We start from the raw sequence: 21,443 nt of genomic DNA on the forward strand, positions 1-21,443 counted from the left end.
CCTGGTTTTCCTGTTTTTGTCTGATGCAATACACACTTTTACAATACACACTGGTATATGAAGGGGTGGGGGGTCAGCCTGTCAGTGCTCACACCATATGCCGCACACTGCATCAAATTGGTCTGCATGGCTATCCTCCCAGAAAGAAGCCTCCTCTAAAGATGATGCACAAGAAAGCCCATAAAAACAGTTTGCTGAAGACAGGCGGTCTAAGGAAATGGATTACTGGAACCATGTCCTGTGGTCTGATGAGACCAAGATAAACTTATTTGGTTCAGATGGTGTCAAGCATGTGTGGTGGCAACCAGGTGAGGTGTGTGTCTTACCTCCAGTCAAGCATGGTGGTGTGAGTGTCATGGTCTGGGGCTGTGTGAGTGCTGCCAGCATTGGGGAGCTACAGTTCATAGAGGGAAACATGAATGCCAACATGTACTGTGACATACTGAAACTGAAACAACTGTAAACTGGGCCGCCAGGCAGTTTTTTTACAGTATAACGACCCCAAGATGACCACTGCCTTGCTAAAGTAGGGTTAAGGCCGTGCTAGAAAACAGTGGTGGCTCCACAAAGTATTGACACTTTGGGCACAATTAGGACATTTTCACTTAGGGGTGTACTCACTTTTGTTGCCAGCAGTTTAGACATTAATGACTGTGTGTTGAGTTATTTTGAGGGGACAGCAAATTTACAGTGTTATGCAAGCTGTACACTAACTACTTTACACTGTATCCAAGTGTCATTTCTTCAGTGTTGTCCCATGAAAATAAAATAATAAAATATATCCAGCGTTAATATTGACCAACTATATGAGTGTGTCATGCGGGCCCGGTTCTAGGCATGAGCACAAATGCCCCACCAAACCGACCCCGCTTCATTCCGAAAGAAAAGTATATTCAAATATATAATATTGTAATTTATTCCCATAAATGCTGCTCAGAGTAATCACAGTCCACGGCTCCTCTGCCAACAGAGCCGAGTCTCTCTTTAGAGATGCCACCTGTACTGTTTTTCCCAGAATTTTCTCTTTTTTCAACAGCTCTACCACAAACAGATTCAGAATTCCTTTATTGGTCCTGCAAACGGGGATATTGGTGTGTCACAACAGCCTCATCAATGCACATTAATAAATGTACAAAATAAACAATATCTAATAAAAAGGTAAGAAATAGATTCTTACATACTGGGGCACTAGTACATACATAATATGTACTAGCGCCCCGCCCTTTCTGTGACATCATCCCCATGAAGTCATGATTCACATTTAATTTAATTCATTTTATGGTAAAAATACAGAACATAAATCAATAACATTTGAGCTGAGGTGTCCAAATTACCTGAATGCACCGATTACAATATTAAAATAATGTAACTTGATTACAATCAATTAGTTTTGAAGACCAGAGAAATTAAATATCAATTAAAAGTAGATTTTTGTGCATCCTGTTACCAAGTGTTAATCTGTGTTTGTTCTATTAATTTTTATCTTAACATTTGACAAGAAAAGTTACAGTAAATACGATGCAGTTTAGTTTCTCAGGCAGGGACTTGAACTCATGATAAAAGCAGACTCTCTGAACACAGAACTCCTCCTCTACCACAGAGCTAAAGTACTCTGCAGGGCCACAGAATTCTCTCTTTTTTTTAAATGACGTAAACCATGTCAAATAAGTCCAGCCCACAGGTTTTCTGACGAATCCATGTGGTGCGTGCCAAAAGGGGCGGTCTTGCTCGTTTCCCGCGTGAAATTAGCGCATTTCCCTCCAAAAAGTTAGATGTGTATATATGTAGCTGACTGATCTTCACTCTGGTCTCTTCTCTGAGGACACGAACACGCTGAGTAAACTGTTCTGTATGAATCTGCTTTGTGTGTCCAGTTACCTGCTCAGTACAGGTGTATTCATGTCTGTGTGGGACGTGTACAGATAGTTAATACTTATTTATCTCAGGTAATAAGCCCAAGTGATGTTCCTTCACATATCAGCAGCTCCACATATTAACTACCTTTATGTTGTCTCAGCCCACTATGTGCGTTTTAAAATGGAGTCAGCCTCGCTGTTGGTGAGATTTGTTTCTACCTCAAGTGTTTCTGAAATAACTGAAAGAACAGAAACTGAAGACGTCTCATTTAACTGTTAAGTGATGAGATAAATTCGGCTGGAACATAATCCTTTAATTACAGCTGGTTAAATCCTTGACGGAATTTGTGTTTTGTTCCATGCACAAAACTCCATTGTAATTTTGGTCGTTTTTATCGCTGCCATGTTAATAACATGAATAATGTACAGTTAACTAAACTTTGGTCACTATCTAAAAACAAGAAGGTAGTTTCGGTAAAGTCGGCAAGAACTATTTTTAAATTTATTTATTATCTAGAACAACATGAAAGCTGTTTAGCTAATGTTATACTGGTCAGTGTGAGTGGTAATGTTACGTTAGCTAGCTGATTTTAAAGTTGTTGCAGATGCACTGCAGGTTTGGGAAACACATTAGCAGTGGCTCAGCTGCCTTTATTAACAGGTACTGACACTATAACGAGCTTATAAAGACGTCTGAGTCATTTAATCGCATGCATGTTAGCTAACATGTGTGTCAGTTGGAGAGTGTTAGCTTGAAGGCATTATCCTGCTGTGTGATGTTAACGGTTAAAACTAGCATCTTTACAGCTGAATATTTCAGTACAGTTAGCTAACAGGCTGCAAGTATTGTGCTTATAATGTCTGAGTATGTTAGTATGTCAGCATCTAGAAGGTTATTTTGAGCAGCTAAAGTAGTTTATACACACAATATACTGCCTCATTGTAGCCTCCACAGAATGTATTCAGTGTGTTTGTCTCTATTCTCTATTCAAATCATATTGCTCGTCTATAAAGCACTAAATGTTTTCAGGATTTAATACATTTGGTTTACTTTTGGTTTACCTTTAAAAGAACACATTTATTAAATCAGATTATAGCAGATTTTATAGTGCAGAGTGATGTGAGACTCCTGAAGTGATGTCATGCACATGGTTACAGACTGCTATGCCATTCTTTATTATGAAATGATAATCCTGTAAGAAATCCCCTTTTTGCCAGAAGTGTCTGTAATGTGATTACATCTTCGTTTTTACTGCTATAATCATACGCAAACACACACACACACACATATGCATATAGTCATCATGTTATACTAAAGTTCTTCCTCCTCTCTCCAGGTGAAGAGTGGGACTTGTCTTCAGCTTCAGGTGGAACGGCTCTGACCTGTATGGTGATCAGCACTGGAGAGGAGAGACACCTGTCCAACAAGGTCAGTGCAGTGTAGGTGCAAAAGTTAAAGGCAGAAAGTGTGAGATTTGTCAGTTGCTGTTCATTAATACTATATATCAATAAATGATTCTAGAGGGTCTCTGTTAGGACACTACTATTTAAATTTAGTAGTATTTTAAATATTTTTTGTTTATGAAGAGGAAATATCAACAGTCTGTTTAGAACGCCTGCATTTATTTGATCTCATTTATATATAATATAAATGATATAATCATATTGTATTTAACATGTATATCTACACTGTTCAGCCACAGCATTAAAACAACTGACAAGTGAAGTGAGCATTGATCATCTTGTTACAATCAAATGTTCTGCTGGGAAACTTTGAGTAGCCTCTTTGACAAACACCACCCACACAAACCCCGTTCAGACCAACGACACCCCGTCATGGCAAAGAACCCAAGGCCTCAAACTGGCCTCCTCATTCTCCAGATCCCAATCCAATTGAGCATCCACGGGATGCGTCAGAACCAACTTCCATCCATGTTGGGCCCCCCATGGATCGTTCTTGGCTCTGGCTGTATCCAGTGGAAGCTCAGGTGGATTGAGATCTGGAGAATCTGGAGGCCAGGTTGACACCTTGAGCTCTTTCCCACGTTCCTCGGGTCGTTCCTGAGTAGCTTTTGCAGTGTTGCAGGCGTGTTGTCCTGCTGGGGGGGCACTGCCATCAAGGAGTGCTGCTGCCATGACGGGGTGTACTTGTTCTGCAGCTGTGTTTGGGTGACTGGTTTTTGTCAAAGAGACATCCACATGAATGCTAGGACTCATGGCTTCACAGCCGAACATGACATTGTAACACAATGATCCATGTTATTCATTTCACCTGTCACTGGTTCTAATGTTGTGTCTCTCAGTGTTTACACATGTTAAATACTTTATGAATTAGATCAAATAAATGCATTTAGGCACTGTAACCAGACTTGTTTATATTTCCTCTCAGTAAAACAAAACCTGTAAATGTTCGAATTTACTTCCGAATTAAATTGAATTAAAACTCCATGTAAATAAATTATGAAAAGTGATTTCAGGTTAAATACAACTGAGTTAGAGACTCAAACCTCCTCAAAACTCATCAAAAATAGACCCAGGTCTCTTTGTGGAGGACAAACAACCACCACAAAAACAAAACCTTGACACACAACCAAAACCTCTCAAAACAATAAAAACCTGCATAGACACACAAAACCCCTAAAACAAACAAAAACCTCTAAAAACAAACACTCAAAACCTCCAAAAACAAACACACAAAACCTCTAAAAACAACACAAAACCTCTAAAAACAAACATAAAACAACTTAAAACCTCTAAAAACAAACATAAAACAACACAAAACCTCTAAAAACAAACATAAAACAACACAAAAACTTCTAAAAACAAACAAACAGACAAACATAAAACACCACAACCTCCACAAAGAGACATCAAACTACCACTGCTCCTCTTTCTCTTCCTGCAGGTGACAGACGAGCAGCTGAGACGAATAAGACGAGCCGCCACAGAACCTGAAGCAGGAAAACTGAGTATCCATCTTCTGATGAAACTCCTTCAGGTCCTGCAGTTGTTTGTTGACTCTGGTTTCACCTGCTCAGACAGTGAGCACTGTTGTCTTTGCTGGTTATTTACATAATAAAACCTTTTTTTGAAATACACTCATTGTGTTTTTTATAGATTTTTAAAGCACCTGTTGAGTCTTTTGATGGAGACCAATGTCTCCTCTCAGTGGCATTTTCAAAGCTTGAACTATATTTGATGTATACATTTTCTTTCTGTAATGGAGAGCAGGGCTTCCATAACCTTCATTATCTATTCCTATTCTAGGAATGACTGATTTAGAAACCATGTGTTGTTTAATGTCTGAGTAAGTTAGCCTCTCTCCATCTCTTATCACATGAATGAAGCTAACAGCAGCTCAGTGAGAGGTTTATAACATTTTACCAGCAGCTGATATGAAATATACCTGAACTGCTGCCTGTGACATCACCAAGCAGACAGATAAATGGTCATTTTGAGCAGCTACAGTAGTTTATATGATCATTATGCAGCCTCATTGTTATCTGCACTTTAAAATCACATTACTGGTCTGTAAAGCACTAAATGTTCTCAGGACTGAACACATTTGGTTTACTTGTACAGGGATCGTTAGGGTTATTTAAAATGTTTGTTCTGATACAGTTACTTATTTAAAAGTAGTCAGTAATGTAAATTAAGTAAAACTGTATGCTCGTCTAATTCATAACTGTTCACCATGGCTTTCAAATAAGTACTTTAATTTAATGCATTTTTTTTATCTGTAGCTTATTATATTAGCTTTTTTTCCGTTCTGCCTTTCAGATGCTGTTTTAATGTCTTAATGTTTTAGTTTTGATTACTTTCTATGTCTCTGAATGGATCTCTGAATGAGGCTTTATTTGACTGAAAGTTTTTACATCTCAACCTTAAGACCGGCTTCCTCTTCATCCATCCATTGCCTCCATTTTTTTGTATACATCTGCGCTTGCCTGGTCGCCTCTATTGCTTTAAATCTCTTGGGATTTAAACCCAACCACATCATGTTTCAGTTTTAAAGCACAGGACATCTGAACGTTTCACTCCTGTGGCTTTTTCCTATTGGTCCAGAAGTTAAATTGAGACACGTCAGAAATGCCACGGAACGCGACCCGTAGATTGACAGCTCTGCGGCCAATCACAGGACGAAACCGCTTCGTTATTTTGATGACGACACACGAGGATACCCAATCAGACTTCAAGATCCCGGAGGGGCTGGTCTGTTGACAGGAAGCGTGTGAAGCGGAATCACTACAACCACTCTTTGCTTGTAGTTCAGCTTGACAAGCAGGGTTTTTTACGTTCATTCACCCCCTCGGAGGTGTGTGGACTTAAATTATGCGTTTTAACATCGACCCGGATCAAAGATGCAATGGAGGTCGATAGTAGTTGGCCTGGTCGTACTGAGACTGTCCCTCAGCTGTGTGCTGTGGCTAGCCTTCGGGCTCGGACCTAACGTTAGCTGGGGGTTCAACTTCCCTCTCACTTTCAGTTTGCACAAATTGGACTTATTGTTCCGGGAGGAAAAAGGGACACACTCGAGGGATAACTCGTGGTCTCAACGAATACACGGCCAGAGATATGAAGAGACGCCGAGCACCTGTGAGAAGGTGGGAGAGGAGTCCCTCAAGAGGTCCTACCTGAGCTTCTTCGAGGGCAATAGGGACGAGTACGTCCGGAGATACAGCTCCTTCCCAGACACGCTGAAGGCGAAGATGAAGGACATGGCCAAGGAAATGTTTTATTTCGGATACGACAATTATATGAAATATGCATTTCCCGAGGACGAGCTGAACCCCATTGACTGTGAGGGGAGGGGACCAGACGTGCTCAACCCGTGAGTCATTCAAAGCTGTGCCGCCTGTCTGAGTTGGCAGGCACCTGCTGGTCATTTACATGCTAACTGTCCACTGCAAACTGTGATATTTGCATGTAGATTTGCCATCATACAAGCTTGTGGTGTAATCTTGCTGCTCAGCAATAGGCAGGTGTTGTTGACATCTTTTTATCTGGACAGCACAGACAAGTCCAAGAGTGGGATCCAGGTATCACATCAAGGGACTGCATAGGGCTCCAGGGTGGTTCTGTCACATTAAATATGTGTTTAATTACTTCATCAATACCTTCAGTTAAAATTAGGACAGGGAAACAATAGCTGCAATGTTTAATCAATTAGTTGTCATCTATGTAATTAATCACCAACTGTGTTACCAATCGATTAATTGGTGGTTGAATATGTTTTCAAGTCAAAGTCAAATTCACTGTTTCTTTTATTTTTTTCTTCAACTTCTCAAATGTAAATATTGTTTCATTTCTCTACTCCCCTTTGACAGCAAAGTGAATATCTTTGGGTTGTGGACAAAACAAGAGAACCACATCTCAAGCTCTGGGAAACCCTGATCAACACATTTTACCACACCAAACAACAGCAACTGGTTCTAACAATTGTCCAACAATGTAAAAGTAGTTGGTGTACAGTCATAGCAGGATGAGAAAACTGGCAATTATTCAAACTTTTGTCATTGTCACTTAAAATGACTTCATGTTTATCCAAATAATTGCAGATAAATTCTGTAATGATCATTTTAGCTAGTGGTTAATTAAGTAGTTAATTTACCCTCCGTCCTCTCTAGAGCTCTTTAAAACATCCCACTCTACCAAAGACAAAAATGGAGAGACCTAGAGCATGTAGCTATAATGAAGTCCAGCAAACACAAGAGGTGTTTGCATACCCAAATCAATCAGAATGCATCTTGTATTTATAGTCTTGCAGTTTTTGGGGACATTCAGCCTTTTTCACTGTGTAAAAATGAAGCTTAAACTCCTGTGTATGGTATTCACTTGTGCTGAACATTAAAACTGAAAGACTTCAGTTTGTCATCTAATCAAAAGTTTCACTCCCCATACTGTCATAGTAGACTTTCAGAATCAACTGTTGTTTAGTTTGTATTCAAAACAATACTAATGTGGTCACTGTATAGAGCAGGGATCACCAACCTTTTTGAAACTGAGAGCTACTTCATGGCTACCGAGTCATACGAAGGGCTACCAGTTTGATACACTCTTCTGAAATAACAAATTTGCTCAGTTTGCCTTTAGTTACATATGATTATTAATGATACTCATCTATGTGAAGACACAGATCACGCTAATGATTTCTCACAATAATTATCAACAATGACTTAACAACCTGGGAGACAAATGATATCAATATTCAGTTTTCATTTTTAGAACAGGCCTGAGGGCTACTCATGTGGTCCTTGGGGGCTCCCTGGTGCCCGTGGGCACCACGTTGGTGACCCCTGGTATAGAGTGTGTGATAGTGATATCTAGCCGTGCAGGTAGTTTGCTTTTTTTGTGTGAAGAGTTTGAGGTATAACCCATTTGTGATCTCTGCTGCCATGTGAATACAATGGGGGCGTGACAGGACTTATTCTTTTGTGGTGTGAAAAAGCAGTGAAATAATTACTGGAAGAGCTTTCTGTTTAAGAAAAATTGTCTCCAGTCATATCTGACAAACTAGCATATACAGTCATGTGATTGACTAAAACACACTTTATCATCTGCAGCTGGGGAGTACACAATGTTATCCACCAACATTCCTGTTAGTCACACAGTTAGACAAGAACTTTTGAAATTATTTTGTCCTCACATCTTGATGTCAACCTTTGTCATGGTTCATTAATCATAAACTCATTTTTCTAAAGAGGTTGCCAAATGTTAAGTTTAATACCAAGGCAGTATATTTTCCGTCTTTTGCACAGTTTCTCAAACAAAATAATTCACCTTGGACTTAAGGAAAAATTGATGGACAGTTTTTGCAAAGTTTATCTGCAGTCCTCTCTTGTGCTGATAATAACTATGTAATCAGGGGAAACCACCACACTATTTTGATATTCCCATGAGTCCTGTTTGCGGTGTGATGTCAGACATTTCAAGAAGTGTGAGGTTTCTATTTCTCCGTCCATCCTGTCTTCTAAGAAAAACACTTGCGCTCACATCCAAACTCTTTAAAATAATAATTTGTGTTTTATAGTCTGTTCATAATTCCTCACTCCTTTGCACAACAACACTCAGTCTGTTTCACTGATGTCATTTTAGGTCGAACATCAACATAAATGACGTTTTGGGGAACTATTCACTCACACTGATTGACACCTTAGACACCTTACTGGTAAGTTATATTCCCGTATGTGTGTTTTTTTTTTTTTTTTTTACACAATGCCCTGCATAGTTGAAAATGCAAGGGCAGGTCGATTACAGTGTTTTACCTACTGATTGATATCAACCTTTTGCAGTATTTTAGCTTTAAATATGAGATTGCAGTGCAACTTAATCCATTTGGTGTGGTTGGTGTGGACTTTCTAGGTTTTTACAAGATCTTAACATTGCTTTTGTCCATTGTAGCATGGTTAGCTTTTCACTGTATTCTAAATTGCTCTAGGATCCATGATGCTAAAAAAAAGATTCTGGATTAGAAAAGTTAAGGCACCAAAATACTTTCTCTACAGTTATTTAATGCACTGGACTCTTTTATGAAGGTGTAACTGGATGTCTGAGAGCATCTTTACAAAAGTTACAAAAGTTGTTCTGATTAGAATTACAGCAAAATACCTGGAAAGCACCCATTAGTAATGCAAACATATCGATACAGTGTACTGTGGTTCCATAACGTGGTGTTTTTCCACAGGTGCTCGGCAATGTGACAGAGTTCCAGAGAGCCGTCAAGCTGGTTATAGATAATGTGTCTTTTGACAAGGACTCGACCGTGCAGGTTTTTGAGGCAAACATCAGGTACAAATGTTGCTACTGTTTTTAGAGACACACAAGAATAAACTGGCTGTAGATGTAGTAACTGATCAGGTTACACTCTGAAGTTTAATTTGGTATCAGCATGGTTTAGATAAGCAATATTTGTCTTGATATCTCTGATATGCTTTTCGGTTGAAACCCTCTCAAAAATGTAAATAGTTTGTAAGACACCAATCTGTAAACTGCTTCATCTGTCTTTTATCAATCCTTTGCTGAAATTCACAACTTAGTCTTTCTTTATATTCAACTACACTAATCAGCTCAAGTTATGCATAGTATATGCATAATATATAATATTATTTTAAAAGTACAGCAGGCACTCTAAAAACAGTCAGTTTTGCACCTGATCAAGTTTTTGAAAGTCAGAACTGTGATTGTGGTCATGCCAACTTCTTTAGTAGTTATTTCTTTTAAGTTATTTCTAAAAAAACAATTCTAATGATAAACCTATAGGAACACAGATTTCATGGTACCATTAACTGACTGTATCAGAAAAAAGCATTTTGTACTGATATTTTTCACTGTCTGTTTCTATGTGGAACATTTTTCTTTTATCTGAAGAATCTTGGGAAGCCTCATCTCATCTCACATCCTGCTGACGGACCCAAAACATCCTTTTGGCGAGGTGGGCTTCGAAGGTTACGATAATGAGCTGCTTCACTTGGCTCACGACTTGGCTGTCCGCTTACTGCCAGCCTTTGAGAACACCAGCACGGGCATTCCTTATCCAAGGGTGAGTAAGACTGTTGGAGCTGTTACATATTATACTTTCCAGAATGAAGAGTCACTCAGCATCTCTTTTGACTTCTTGCAGGTGAACCTGAAGACGGGAGTCCCCCCTGATAGCATCAATGAGACTTGTACTGCAGGAGCTGGGTCCCTGCTGGTGGAGTTTGGCATTTTGAGCCGCTTGATTGGAGATTCCACGTTTGAGTGGGTTGCCAGACGAGCAGTCAGAGCTCTGTGGAGCCTGAGGAGCAACGAAACTGGTCTGTTGGGTAAATACAGCTTTTAATCTAAGCTTCAAGTGAGCATTATTAAGGGAGGATTCCAGTCTTTTTTTTAAACCTGGACCCTGTGTTTACATTGATTGTAACAAGAGCAGCACGTGAGTTTTAATTTGTTCATGTCGAGGTTATATTAGATGTGTTTTACAATGATAGAATTACTGTTTCTGTAAGTGAAGTCAGGTGGATTTACCATGAGTGACTTACAGTTGCAGCTTTTTCTTGGTTGAACAAAAAGGATTTCACTCTTGCGAGCAATGTGAGCCTGTCAGTGGCAAACACAAGCACCTTAGGATTACATTGCACAGCTGCCAGCTGAGGCAATCTATTCAACATTTTCCACAACTTTTTGTATTGGTTGTTTACAGATCAAAATATTTAAATGGAGTACACAGGTTTGAAAATACCGTAATTCCCTGATGGAACATATAAATATGATGCCTACAGTTTTCATAAGATTTAAAGCAACTCTCTGTCTTGTTTTCTTTAGGGAATGTAGTAAATATCCAAACAGGCCAGTGGGTTGGCAAACAGAGCGGTCTGGGAGCTGGTATGGACTCCTTCTACGAGTATTTGCTCAAATCATACATCCTATTTGGTGAAAAAGAGGACCATGGGATGTTTCAGGCTGCTTATGAGAGCATTCAGAATCACATGAGGAGAGGGTGAGTCACTCACTGAAAGAATGTGACGCTACAGCTTGTGTGAAAGTAACTGGGCGTGTTGGTGGCACTCGGGATCTTCATGCGAGTTTGCACCTACAACTGTCGCAGCTATGTAAATGAGCGTCTGTCTGGGATAGGCCTACACGGGAGGAAATGAAACTGCTGACGGTTTCCAGTATTTTTTTTTCATACTGGAGGATGTGGAAAGTTGAGTTCTGAGACTTGAGGCTGTCACGAGTCTGTCTGATGGGATGTCTTTCTTCCTCCTCAGCAACCACTGATACTAACAAAGGGACATAACCTTCACTATCTGATTGACTGAGTGATGTGACGTATTGTGAAACCTCCTCTGCCTCTGTGTTTTTTCCAGGAGAGAGTCATGTAATGAAGGGGAGGGTGACCCACCGCTCTACGTTAATGTGAACATGGCCAGCGGGGAGATAATGAACACCTGGATCGACTCCCTTCAGGCCTTCTTTCCTGGGCTGCAGGTTGGATTATCCACTCTGAGCTTTAGAAAAAAAAAGGGTGTTGTGGTGTTCAACTGAATGTTTCTGCTATGTGTTCTAGGTGCTGAATGGTGATGTTGATAACGCCATTTGCCTGCACGCCTTCTACTATGCTATCTGGAAGCGCTTTGGGGCTTTACCGGAGAGATACAACTGGCAGCTGCAGGCTCCTGATGTGCTCTTCTACCCTTTAAGACCAGAGCTGGTGGAGTCGACCTATCTGCTGTACCAGGTGTCACTTCTGACCTGTCTTGACACAGCGCAGTGTTGATGGTTTGTTGAATTTGATCGTTAATTCTCGCTCACTTCAATTCCCCACAGGCGACCAAAAACCCTTTTTATTTGCACGTTGGAATGGATATTCTTCAGAGCCTTGAGAAAAATGCCAAAGTCAGGTGTGGATAATGATATATTCACATTTTCTGAGAGTGATACAATGCTTTGGTATGTCTGCTTAAAGCTGAGCTGTAATGTTTACAGATGTGGGTACGCCACTCTCCACCATGTCGTGGACAAATCCAAAGAGGATCGAATGGAGAGCTTCTTCCTCAGCGAGACATGCAAATACCTGTACCTGGTAAGATGCAGCCTGAGCATGTCAGATATAGAGTTATGTTACGATATGTTTTGTCATTTGGCTGATACGATACAAATGATCAATACTCAAGGAGACTAATAAAGAATATTCTGAAATCGAATTCTTTTGCAGTAAAACAGTTAAAAAAAGTGTTTGAGTGTCGAGTGTGGATATTTATTTGATAACTTTTGACCAATTGGGTACCTTGCAGATAGATAGGCTATAACTCATAATGTGTTACATTGAGCAAGACCATAGAGTGGTGACATCCGACAGAGCCAAAGTAGCTAATTCTTAGATTATTTTATTTATCAGCAAATGGACTAAGAAAACATTGATTTTGATGATTATAACATCGCTCACGATCTGATCCGATAATCATCCAGGCTAAGAATCAGTTGCTACCTGCTATGTTATATGGATGTGACAACATGATATAAGAGCATAGTATGAAACTAGATATGTTGTAAAGTTTTGATCAATGTGCTACAAACTATTGCAATTGGCTAAATGTTTTACTTTCCTTGCTTTCAAAGACTAGAGTGGAGCTAAATGGTGGAATTTCGTAAATTAGACTGTTGTAGACGCGCAAACTGTACATTATAACCACATTTTTTACATTGTTTTCATTTTAAATTACTGTTGCAATTCATTCATCCTCTAAATGTTTTCACAATGTTAATTATTAAATTGAAACTTAACTCTCAGGGCTGTTGTATAAAACAAGAATGTGTCCTTTTTTCATTGCAGCTGTTTGATGAGGACAACCCACTTCACAAATCCGATAACAAGTACATCTTCACCACAGAGGGCCATGTTGTGCCTATAGACAAGCGCTTCAGGGAGAAACAGTGGAGCGACATGTTTCCTTGTGAAGACGGAGTGCTGAGAGAAAGTGAGCCAAACCACCAGCCACCGCCGAGCAACATCAGCAATGTAAGTACCACCATATCTCACTGTCGTATGTAACTATAACATATCTCACTCCCAAATGATATATACTTTAAGAAAACACACAATGTAATTATTCATTCTGTCTTCCCTTTTCTCTCATTCCGCAGTGCAACAGGATCCCAGAGGAGCGACGGTACGCGCTGCCTTTAAAGAGCGTTTACATGAGGCAGATCGATCACATGGTGGGACTATTCTGAGTCAGAGGATGCATGTGGCGACATCGGCATCAGCGTTCAGCACACACCCCGTCAGGTGCAGTGAGAACAGAAAAAGGATCGGCTGTCGGTCAAAACTCGCCCCGTCTGTTCTGCTGCTCCGGATCGAGACAGGAAAACTGAGAAATCAGCTTCATCGCGTGCTGTGTTAAGTTAAAGCTGAACAACTTGTCTCCTGGAAAATGAGGAGTGTGTAAGTGATTTTAGAATAACTCCGTGGAGCAAAAAAATGTTGTGGTTCAGTTATGAGAGTGTGTGTGTGTGTGTGTGTGTGTGTGTGTGTGTGTGTGTGTGTGTGTGTGTGTGGGTATCAGAAATTACAGCTGAGCTGTGTTTATGGGAACAGTGCCATCTAGCCACACATATGTAAAATGCATATAGCCTATAAAAACACTCACCTCTGAAAACTTTCTCTCTTAACATGATGATTAGTGCCTCTTTGCAGTTGATTCTCTCAACCACATCAGTGCTTTTATAACAATAAGGGCTGCACGTTAACGGACATCGACGGTGAGTGAGAGGTCCAGGATGACTCTCGCTGTTTTAAAGTGCCTTCAGTTTTTTTTCTTGGTCTGTCTGGATGCTGTACAGTGCAAACAAGTTGTGCATAACATTGTCAAGTATTTTTGGAGGCCATTGTTGATATTGCACAATAGGTATCATTCCATGTACAGTTTTACACTGACAGCGACATCGGTGTAAAGCACCTTTTTTAAGACATGAAACAAGCCATAATTTTTTTTTCTTTCTTTCTTTTTTTTTTTTTTAACATTGAAGATCCAGCGTGTAAGATTTAGGGGGCAGAAATGTGATATAATATTCATAATAATGTTTTCATTAGTGTATAATCACCTGAAATTAAGAATCATTGTGTTTCTGCTCTTTTAGAACAAGCCTTTTATATCTACAGAGGGAGCAGCCATGTTGCTACAGTAGCCCAGAACGGACAAAACAAACACTGGCTCTAAAGAGGGCTTTTGCTATTTTTCTTGTTATCAGCACTCACCATAGGAAAGGCTGAAACATGAACGGTCAGTTGGTTGCAATCTGCAACTGCACCTTTAGATGCCAATAAATCCTGCACGCTGAACCTTAAGTGAGTGAAAACATGTTTGTTTTCCATCATTTTTCTGTGAGTTGTATTCAGTATAGGTGGTTTAGTCTTGTTGAAATTTGGTCAAAGTTGCCATTTGCTGTCTCTCTCTCTCTGTTTCTCTTAATTGCACATCTTCAAACCTGTTAACTGTCATGTGGTGAGAACTCAGGGTTTAAAGGAAAAACAACAATCAATGAATGCTTTCATAAGAAAATAAAACTTAAAACATGTTGTTGCCTACAATGTCTTAGGATAGTTTTAGGTATTTATATTGAAAATTGTACAACTTGTCTGAGGTCAAAGAATAACTGCACTGAACTGAGGTACAGTTGTACTGTGAATATTCATTGTTGTTCCAAGCTGCCAGAGAAAGTGTATGATGTCTCCTAAACTGTAATGGAATGTTTTCTTGGTTGGTTCATCTCTTACCAAACATCCTCAGTGTGTAAAGCTCAGCAGAGCTTCAGGCTGCATGGCTCGATGAGATCACAACATCCACATTTTCTTTGGCTTTGGGAGACAGTTGTTCGTTTCTCAAGTGTTGTCTAAACTGCCCCAGGCCACAGGAATGATCTTCTGACTTTTTGAATTGGTTGATGTCACCCCAACTGCTTCATCTCAGATTGCATTTAAAGGAATAGTCTGACATTTTGGGAAATGTGATCAAGGATTTATACCACTTGAAAAGCGGTCTGTGGCCTGGCCTACAAAAAGTTTTACAAGCAAAGATTTGAAAGCATGGCTTGCACAGAGACCTGTAGGAATCTCACATGCTCACATATGGGTCAGAAGTATGGTGTTAGTTTTGATTAATTGACCACATCAAAATGAACTGGACAGGAATTTATCTGATTGTGCAACTTTGATGAAATGGGCCCATGTATACTAAATATGAAGCTAGTACCAGAAGCTGGTTAGGTTAGCCTAGCTTGGCACAAAGACAGGAGACCAAGGGGAATTAGCTAGCTTGGCTCTTCCGAAGGGCAACAAAATCCTCTTTACATTACAAGATATAGTATGTTAATTTGTAAGCTTTAGTTGTTCTTGTAAGCAGAAGGCTTTGGTATTCAGCCTTCATGCTAAGCTAAAATGTCTTATTTACCATGCAGACATTAAAGTGGTATAAATCTTCTCATCTAATTTCAAGTAAGAAAGTGAGTGTGTATTTCCCAAAATGTTCTTTTATTCTGAAATCAAAGGTTATGGCTGTTCAATCCTAAACTTTGTTGGACCACAACTGCCAAAATAAAAAATAAATAGATCAATAATTAAATTAATAGTGACCCTGGCCATCAGTGTAGGAGAAGGGCATGTACAGTACATGTGCTTAGGTGTATCGAGCAGAGACGCAAATAAAAATTAGGCTAAAAAGAGAAAAAGAAAAACATTTTGGCAAGGATAAAGGATAAATTGTAATAAAAGATTAGGTAGAAGATAAATGAATCAAAATTATTCAAAATTGAATGTAAAGTAAATTGGGAAATTAATCAAATGTAAATAAATGTAGAATCAAAATTAAAAAGAAATACCAATGTAAGTCTCATTTTATATATCAGATAATGCCTAAACATATTTCTAAGATGATTTCTGTTCCATTTATTGCATATTAATTTATCTACTTGGCTATTTATTGATTCATTTATTGAGTAATTTTAATTTTGTCAGTTTTGGTCCTCCATACTAAACATGACTGGTCTCATAATTCTTGAAAAAGGAAACTGAAACATCCTGTGAAATTAAATTAAAATTAAATTAAATAATAAACAACACAATATGAACAATGAAGAATTGCTGTGTTAGTGTTTATTTGTGAAAAATTGAAAACTACTCAGTGTTCTACGGAAGCTTTAATACGTTTAGTCAAGGTTTACAATTCTCGATTTCTGTACAGGATTGTCGCCTCAGAGGCCTGTAGATTCACAAGGACTTTTAAGTTGAAGTATTTTACATCTACCGCTCATCAGTGTTACAGATCCACATGGTATCACCACACTTCATGAACTGTCCAATAGAAAACAGTTTAAATATATACACGGCCCTGTTCAGCTATTGCAAAGAAAAGTTACATTTTCTAACACTCTCTTTATAAACTCAGTTGTGTTTGAATTGTCTGAAACTGTGCTCTAGAGTATCTGTGTGTAAAAGACATTTCTAGTAGCAAGTTCTTTTAAAATTTCTAACAAAAGTTGAAGTGCGTCTGCAGGTGGTGAGGCCCTGTCATTTTTGCTTTTTGGCTCAATACTGACCAGTTACTGGAGCATAGAGACGGTGTGTAATAAGCCTGACATCTATTCACATTAGTACGTGTCAGAAGAAAACACTTTATGCTGACAGAAGCTTTTGATGTCTTAACTACAGATTGCATAGCCCCCTGAAGAGAAGTTCACGAGACTCGAGAGAGAAGTTACTATAAATTCAACTCATCTGAAATCTGCACAGGGTTTTCTGACTCATGAGCCGTCTTGTGGTCTTAGTGGACCTGGTCTTAGTGGAACTTGGAACACAACAAATTTGGTCTTTATTTCTTTGCGTTCGCCGGTTTGAGGGGAAAGGTTTCTCATCTTCATTCATCCTCAGTTTGAATCAAGAAGGGATTTTGTGGGGTGTGATGGGGCTACAACATCACCCTGTGGAGGAATAAAAAGAAAGTCAGACTGCTTGATCAGCTGGTGGAAGAGTTTTGAATCTGAATCATCATTTTGAAACACTTTTCAAACTTTTCTCACCTTCAGTGGGCGTCTCCGCGCGGCTCTTAGAAGAGACCACAGTCTTTCAGGTTTTCTTTGATGATGATGTCGGTTACGGCATCGAACACAAACTTGACGTTCTCTGTGTCTGTGGCGCAGGTCATGTGGGAGTAGACTTCTTTGATGTCTCGGCGCATGTTCAGGTCCAAGAACTGGAGTTTGATGTAGTTACCAGCATCCTCGTAAGTGTTAGGACCTTGATGAACGAGATAACGTTCAGTTTTTCGCTTGTTAACATCCCTTAATGTCTAATGTGTGGGATTTAGTGGCATCTAGAGGTGATGTTATAGATTGCAACCAGCTGAATGGTGGCAACTGCAAATTGCCAGTATTTGGTTTGTCCACTCTGAGCTACTGTTGAAACATGGCAGAGCAACATGGCAAAGGAACATGAAGGATTCATTCTAAGCTAAGAAAAAACCCCCCACAACAATCCATATTTTCAGGTGATTATACACAATGACAAAATGATTCCTTTCCTGCAAGCAGATCCCCCTAAATCTCACACAATGGACTTTTCGAGCAATTTGTGTGTTGTGATTGCCTCACCATCGTAATCAGGGAAGCACATGCTCAGATGAGCTTTCTTGATCTTCTCAATGAACACATCTTTCTTGTTGAGGAAGAGTACGATGGAGGTGGCTGCGAAGTAGCGGTGGTTGCAGATACTGTTGAACAAGTGCAGACTCTCGTGCATTCGATTCTGAAAAAGCAAAAATGTGTCCCAATGAGGAGCCTTATTATTCGAATCAATGAACTGCTGGTTGTGTGGAAAGAAGGGATTAGACACAAATAGTCCTACCACTTCATCGTCCTCCACCAGCACCATGTCGTAGGCGCTCAAAGCAGCAATGAAGATGATACAGGTCACACCTTCGAAACAGTGGATCCACTTCTTCCTCTCTGACCTCTGGCCACCCACATCGAACATCCTGCACGGAAACAGAGACACGCCGCCTTTACGATTGTGATCTATCACAGTGGGAGCACCGGTGATGAGTAAACGGTGCTCCCTTCTTCAAGAAAAAAAAACAAAACACTGCACTGAATCACCTGAAATGGAGATCTTTGAAGGAGAACTGGGTCTCGATGATACCGGTGGTCTTCACTCTTGATCGCAGCACATCCTGCTCGGTGGGCACGTAGCCCGGTTGGACCAGTCGCTCCAAGTCATTCAGGTAGCTGCAGGGAAGAGAAAGAGTCAATCAGTAACAAACAATAATGAGAGATACTGTAGCAATTTTAAATCTCAGGCAATGTCTTACTATCCAGCAGAGTCGTTGAGCTGGTACTCGGAGGCCCTGTCAAAGCACGCCTGTATGCCACTGTCCTTCCACAGGCGCAGAATGATGTCTGACAGCTCTTTAGGCATGGTGCCTTCCTCAATGGTGTCTGCAAGGTGCATGAGCTTCCTAGCGTCATCCTGGAGAGAGACCAATTCAAGTTATGCTCAGTGTTCTGTTAACGCGAAACACACAAAAGTCCATCTTAGCCGTCGTTACCTGCTGGTCAGCGTGGCCGAAGCTGATGTTGAGTGTGCTCATGGCCTTCACAATGGCCATGATCGACTGCAGGGTGTTGCTGTAGATGATGGTGATGAACTCCAAGCATTCTTCAAGTGAGTAACCATCTTTGTGGATAATTCTGGTGAGAGAATACAGTGTTAGTGTGGGTCATTCACTGTCAGTGAGAGAAGAAGAGAGTCAACGCGCGAGTGCAAAGTCAAATGATCTCACTTCATCTGTTTGACGATTGTGCTCTTCCCTGATTCTCCAGCACCTACGTGAAAGAAGAAAAACAAATTGAATGTAGTCTAAAAATGTATCTTTTTTGACATATTTATTGGCTTCCATTTCAGTTTCCTTTCTTGTTTTGTTTTTTGATGTTTTGAGTTTATTTCAAAAGGGCTCCGTGGCACGGCTGTGTCTGTGCTGTAGTCTATGTTAGCAGACTCCATTTCAAAACCAACATCAGCTACTGTTGCTCTCTGTTAGTGTCCATACGTCACGTTAAGAGTCTGCTCACATATGGCCAATAAAAAAAGGATGCATATGTGTGAACTGTTATAAATCTTTCCAAAGAGCCCCTTTAAAATGAGAGGAGGATGATATTATCTGCAGGTGACCTAGTGGCATTCATCAGACAGGAGGATGAAAATACTTCTTACTTTACGTCTAATCTTTTTGACCTACATCGTTATGAGCGGTGTGAAACAGCGTCTTTAATAACCAGACTGATTACTCCCAACTGTTCAATCCAACACTGTTATAAACCGTGTAAACATTTTGGTACCTGGAATTTGGTGGTCGTTTGGTAAAAAATACAACCCTAACCTAACAACCCCCCCCCCACCCCCATATTAATAAGCTAATTCCATCCGATGTATTTAGGTTATTGTATTTGAACGGTGCGTTCCTGTTTGGGATGAGCAGTGAGGTATCTGTGTCCTTCAGGGGTTAAGCCCTCTGTGCTGCACAACCTGTTGTTTCAGGATTAACAAGGGATTGGCTTGAGTGATTATCGAGGTGTCTTAGCATTTCAGTGACACGGGTTATTAAGCATTTCACTCGACTCAAACTTGTTGCTTGTTTTCATCAGGGTTAATATAAATTAACAGGAGTTTGATGCAGATTTCGTAAGGTTATTCATATCTCAGAAAACTTTAAAATGAAGTATATGAGAGACTAAAAAGACTAACTTTTTACAAGAATGAGCTAAAATTACATCTCATAGACAGATATGTTACTTATTTCTCTTGTAGCCTCACCATGGGGCCTAATGGGGCCCTTTAAATATGTGTAACTATGACGATGAGGTTTCCTATCATTGCAGGCTGTCTTTACCTAGCAGCAGCAGCTTGACAGTCCTTGCATCCTTGTCGGCATCCTCCTTCAGCTTCTTCTCCAGCTCTCTGGAGTGTTTCTCCTCGGCGCTCGCTCCGGCCCCCATCCTACTTTTCCCTGTGTGGGGCCCTTCTGCTCAAAAGCCAAGTGTCGGGGAAAAAATGGAAGTAGGGTCCCCGGTGATCGCCTACTCTCCGACCGGTGCCGTCAACTGCGCAGCTGGTGCGTCAACCGCCTGCAGCAAATACTGGAGAACGTTTGAGCATTTTCCTGACTTAGGAGAGGATTTCGGGTATCCCCCGCCCACCTGACTCAGGAGGGCCAATGGAGAGCAAGGACGAGGGGTGTTTTAGGGCAGGGTGAAAGGTGTGAGGAGAAGCAGACATACAACAGTGGAGGAGTGATCTAACCTTTAGGGGGACTTTGCTGTGCTCAGCGGAAGATGAACATCGGCTCAAGTGCTTATCTCTCTATGCCGTTCTTAGGTGCCTTTAAAAGAGAGGCGTGTGTAGTTAAATAACTTGGTGCTGATTGTTGCACCTGTAGCAGGAAACTAGATTCATCTGACATCGGGACCGAAATAGAAATCAAACCAGATGTGGGTGGAGGCAGGCCTAAAAGTGGTCTTAAATGTGGGGTGTATGGTGTTTGCTGATTAGAGGGATTAACAGAGCCAGTTTCCTCCACACACAATACAACATTCACAGCAAAGGGGGGCTCGCTAAGCTAATTTAGCAGACCCCTCCAAACATGGACACAGACACACTGACATTTCTTGTAGGATTCATGCAGACTGAAGGGGGAGCTCTGAAGCGCTTAAAGAGATTTGCGGTTTCACCTGACAGATCTCATTGACCTCAATCTGAGGCTGGTTAAGGATCCTAATCTACTCACTTTCAATTATGTGTATCTGTGTGCAAGCACAGTGTGTGTGTGTGTGTGTGTGTGTGTGTGTGTGTGTGTGTGTGTGTGTGTGTGAGAGCGTGTAAGCATGCAGTGCATTTCCTTATACTCGAATAAAGTTTATTATCGTCACTTTAACTTTTGTGCTCTGTGCTCTTTTGGCGGGTCATCATTGGTTAAGCTCCCGAGTCTGACAAAAAACATCACATCATAACAATGTTATGTATTGAAAAACTGTATGTTGAAGTAAACATGTGATCCCACC

At 40.3% G+C, this 21,443-nt stretch overlaps 2 protein-coding genes and 1 long non-coding RNA gene across 3 annotated transcripts; 2 read left to right on the top strand and 1 right to left on the bottom strand.

The window, feature by feature from the left end:
• The first annotated feature begins 3,226 nt into the window (after positions 1 to 3,226).
• Positions 3,227 to 4,954, top strand: LOC119021476. The gene is made up of 2 exons (XR_005075598.1): positions 3,227 to 3,285; positions 4,762 to 4,954. It is a non-coding gene; the product is annotated as an uncharacterized LOC119021476 (long non-coding RNA).
• Positions 4,955 to 6,069: 1,115 nt separating this feature from the next.
• On the top strand, positions 6,070 to 16,473 carry edem1 (ER degradation enhancer, mannosidase alpha-like 1). The gene is made up of 12 exons (XM_037100666.1): positions 6,070 to 6,687; positions 8,952 to 9,024; positions 9,541 to 9,644; positions 10,224 to 10,395; positions 10,477 to 10,660; positions 11,160 to 11,334; positions 11,705 to 11,825; positions 11,905 to 12,075; positions 12,165 to 12,238; positions 12,324 to 12,420; positions 13,171 to 13,356; positions 13,482 to 16,473. The coding sequence occupies exons 1-12, from the start codon at positions 6,218 to 6,220 to the stop codon at positions 13,569 to 13,571; spliced, it is 1,917 nt and encodes a 638-aa protein (XP_036956561.1). The 5' UTR covers positions 6,070 to 6,217; the 3' UTR covers positions 13,572 to 16,473.
• Positions 16,474 to 16,513: 40 nt separating this feature from the next.
• On the bottom strand, positions 16,514 to 21,153 carry gnat1 (guanine nucleotide binding protein (G protein), alpha transducing activity polypeptide 1). Its single transcript, XM_037100670.1, has 9 exons — positions 20,276 to 21,153; positions 19,169 to 19,211; positions 18,935 to 19,076; positions 18,698 to 18,855; positions 18,486 to 18,614; positions 18,235 to 18,364; positions 17,982 to 18,135; positions 17,412 to 17,628; positions 16,514 to 17,312 (listed from the first exon to the last, which is right to left on the bottom strand). The coding sequence occupies exons 1-8, from the start codon at positions 20,379 to 20,381 to the stop codon at positions 17,438 to 17,440; spliced, it is 1,053 nt and encodes a 350-aa protein (XP_036956565.1). The 5' UTR covers positions 20,382 to 21,153; the 3' UTR covers positions 16,514 to 17,312; positions 17,412 to 17,437.
• Positions 21,154 to 21,443: the final 290 nt, after the last annotated feature.

This window comes from Acanthopagrus latus, chromosome 6, assembly GCF_904848185.1.
Source record: "Acanthopagrus latus isolate v.2019 chromosome 6, fAcaLat1.1, whole genome shotgun sequence".
Taxonomy (NCBI): domain Eukaryota; kingdom Metazoa; phylum Chordata; class Actinopteri; order Spariformes; family Sparidae; genus Acanthopagrus; species Acanthopagrus latus.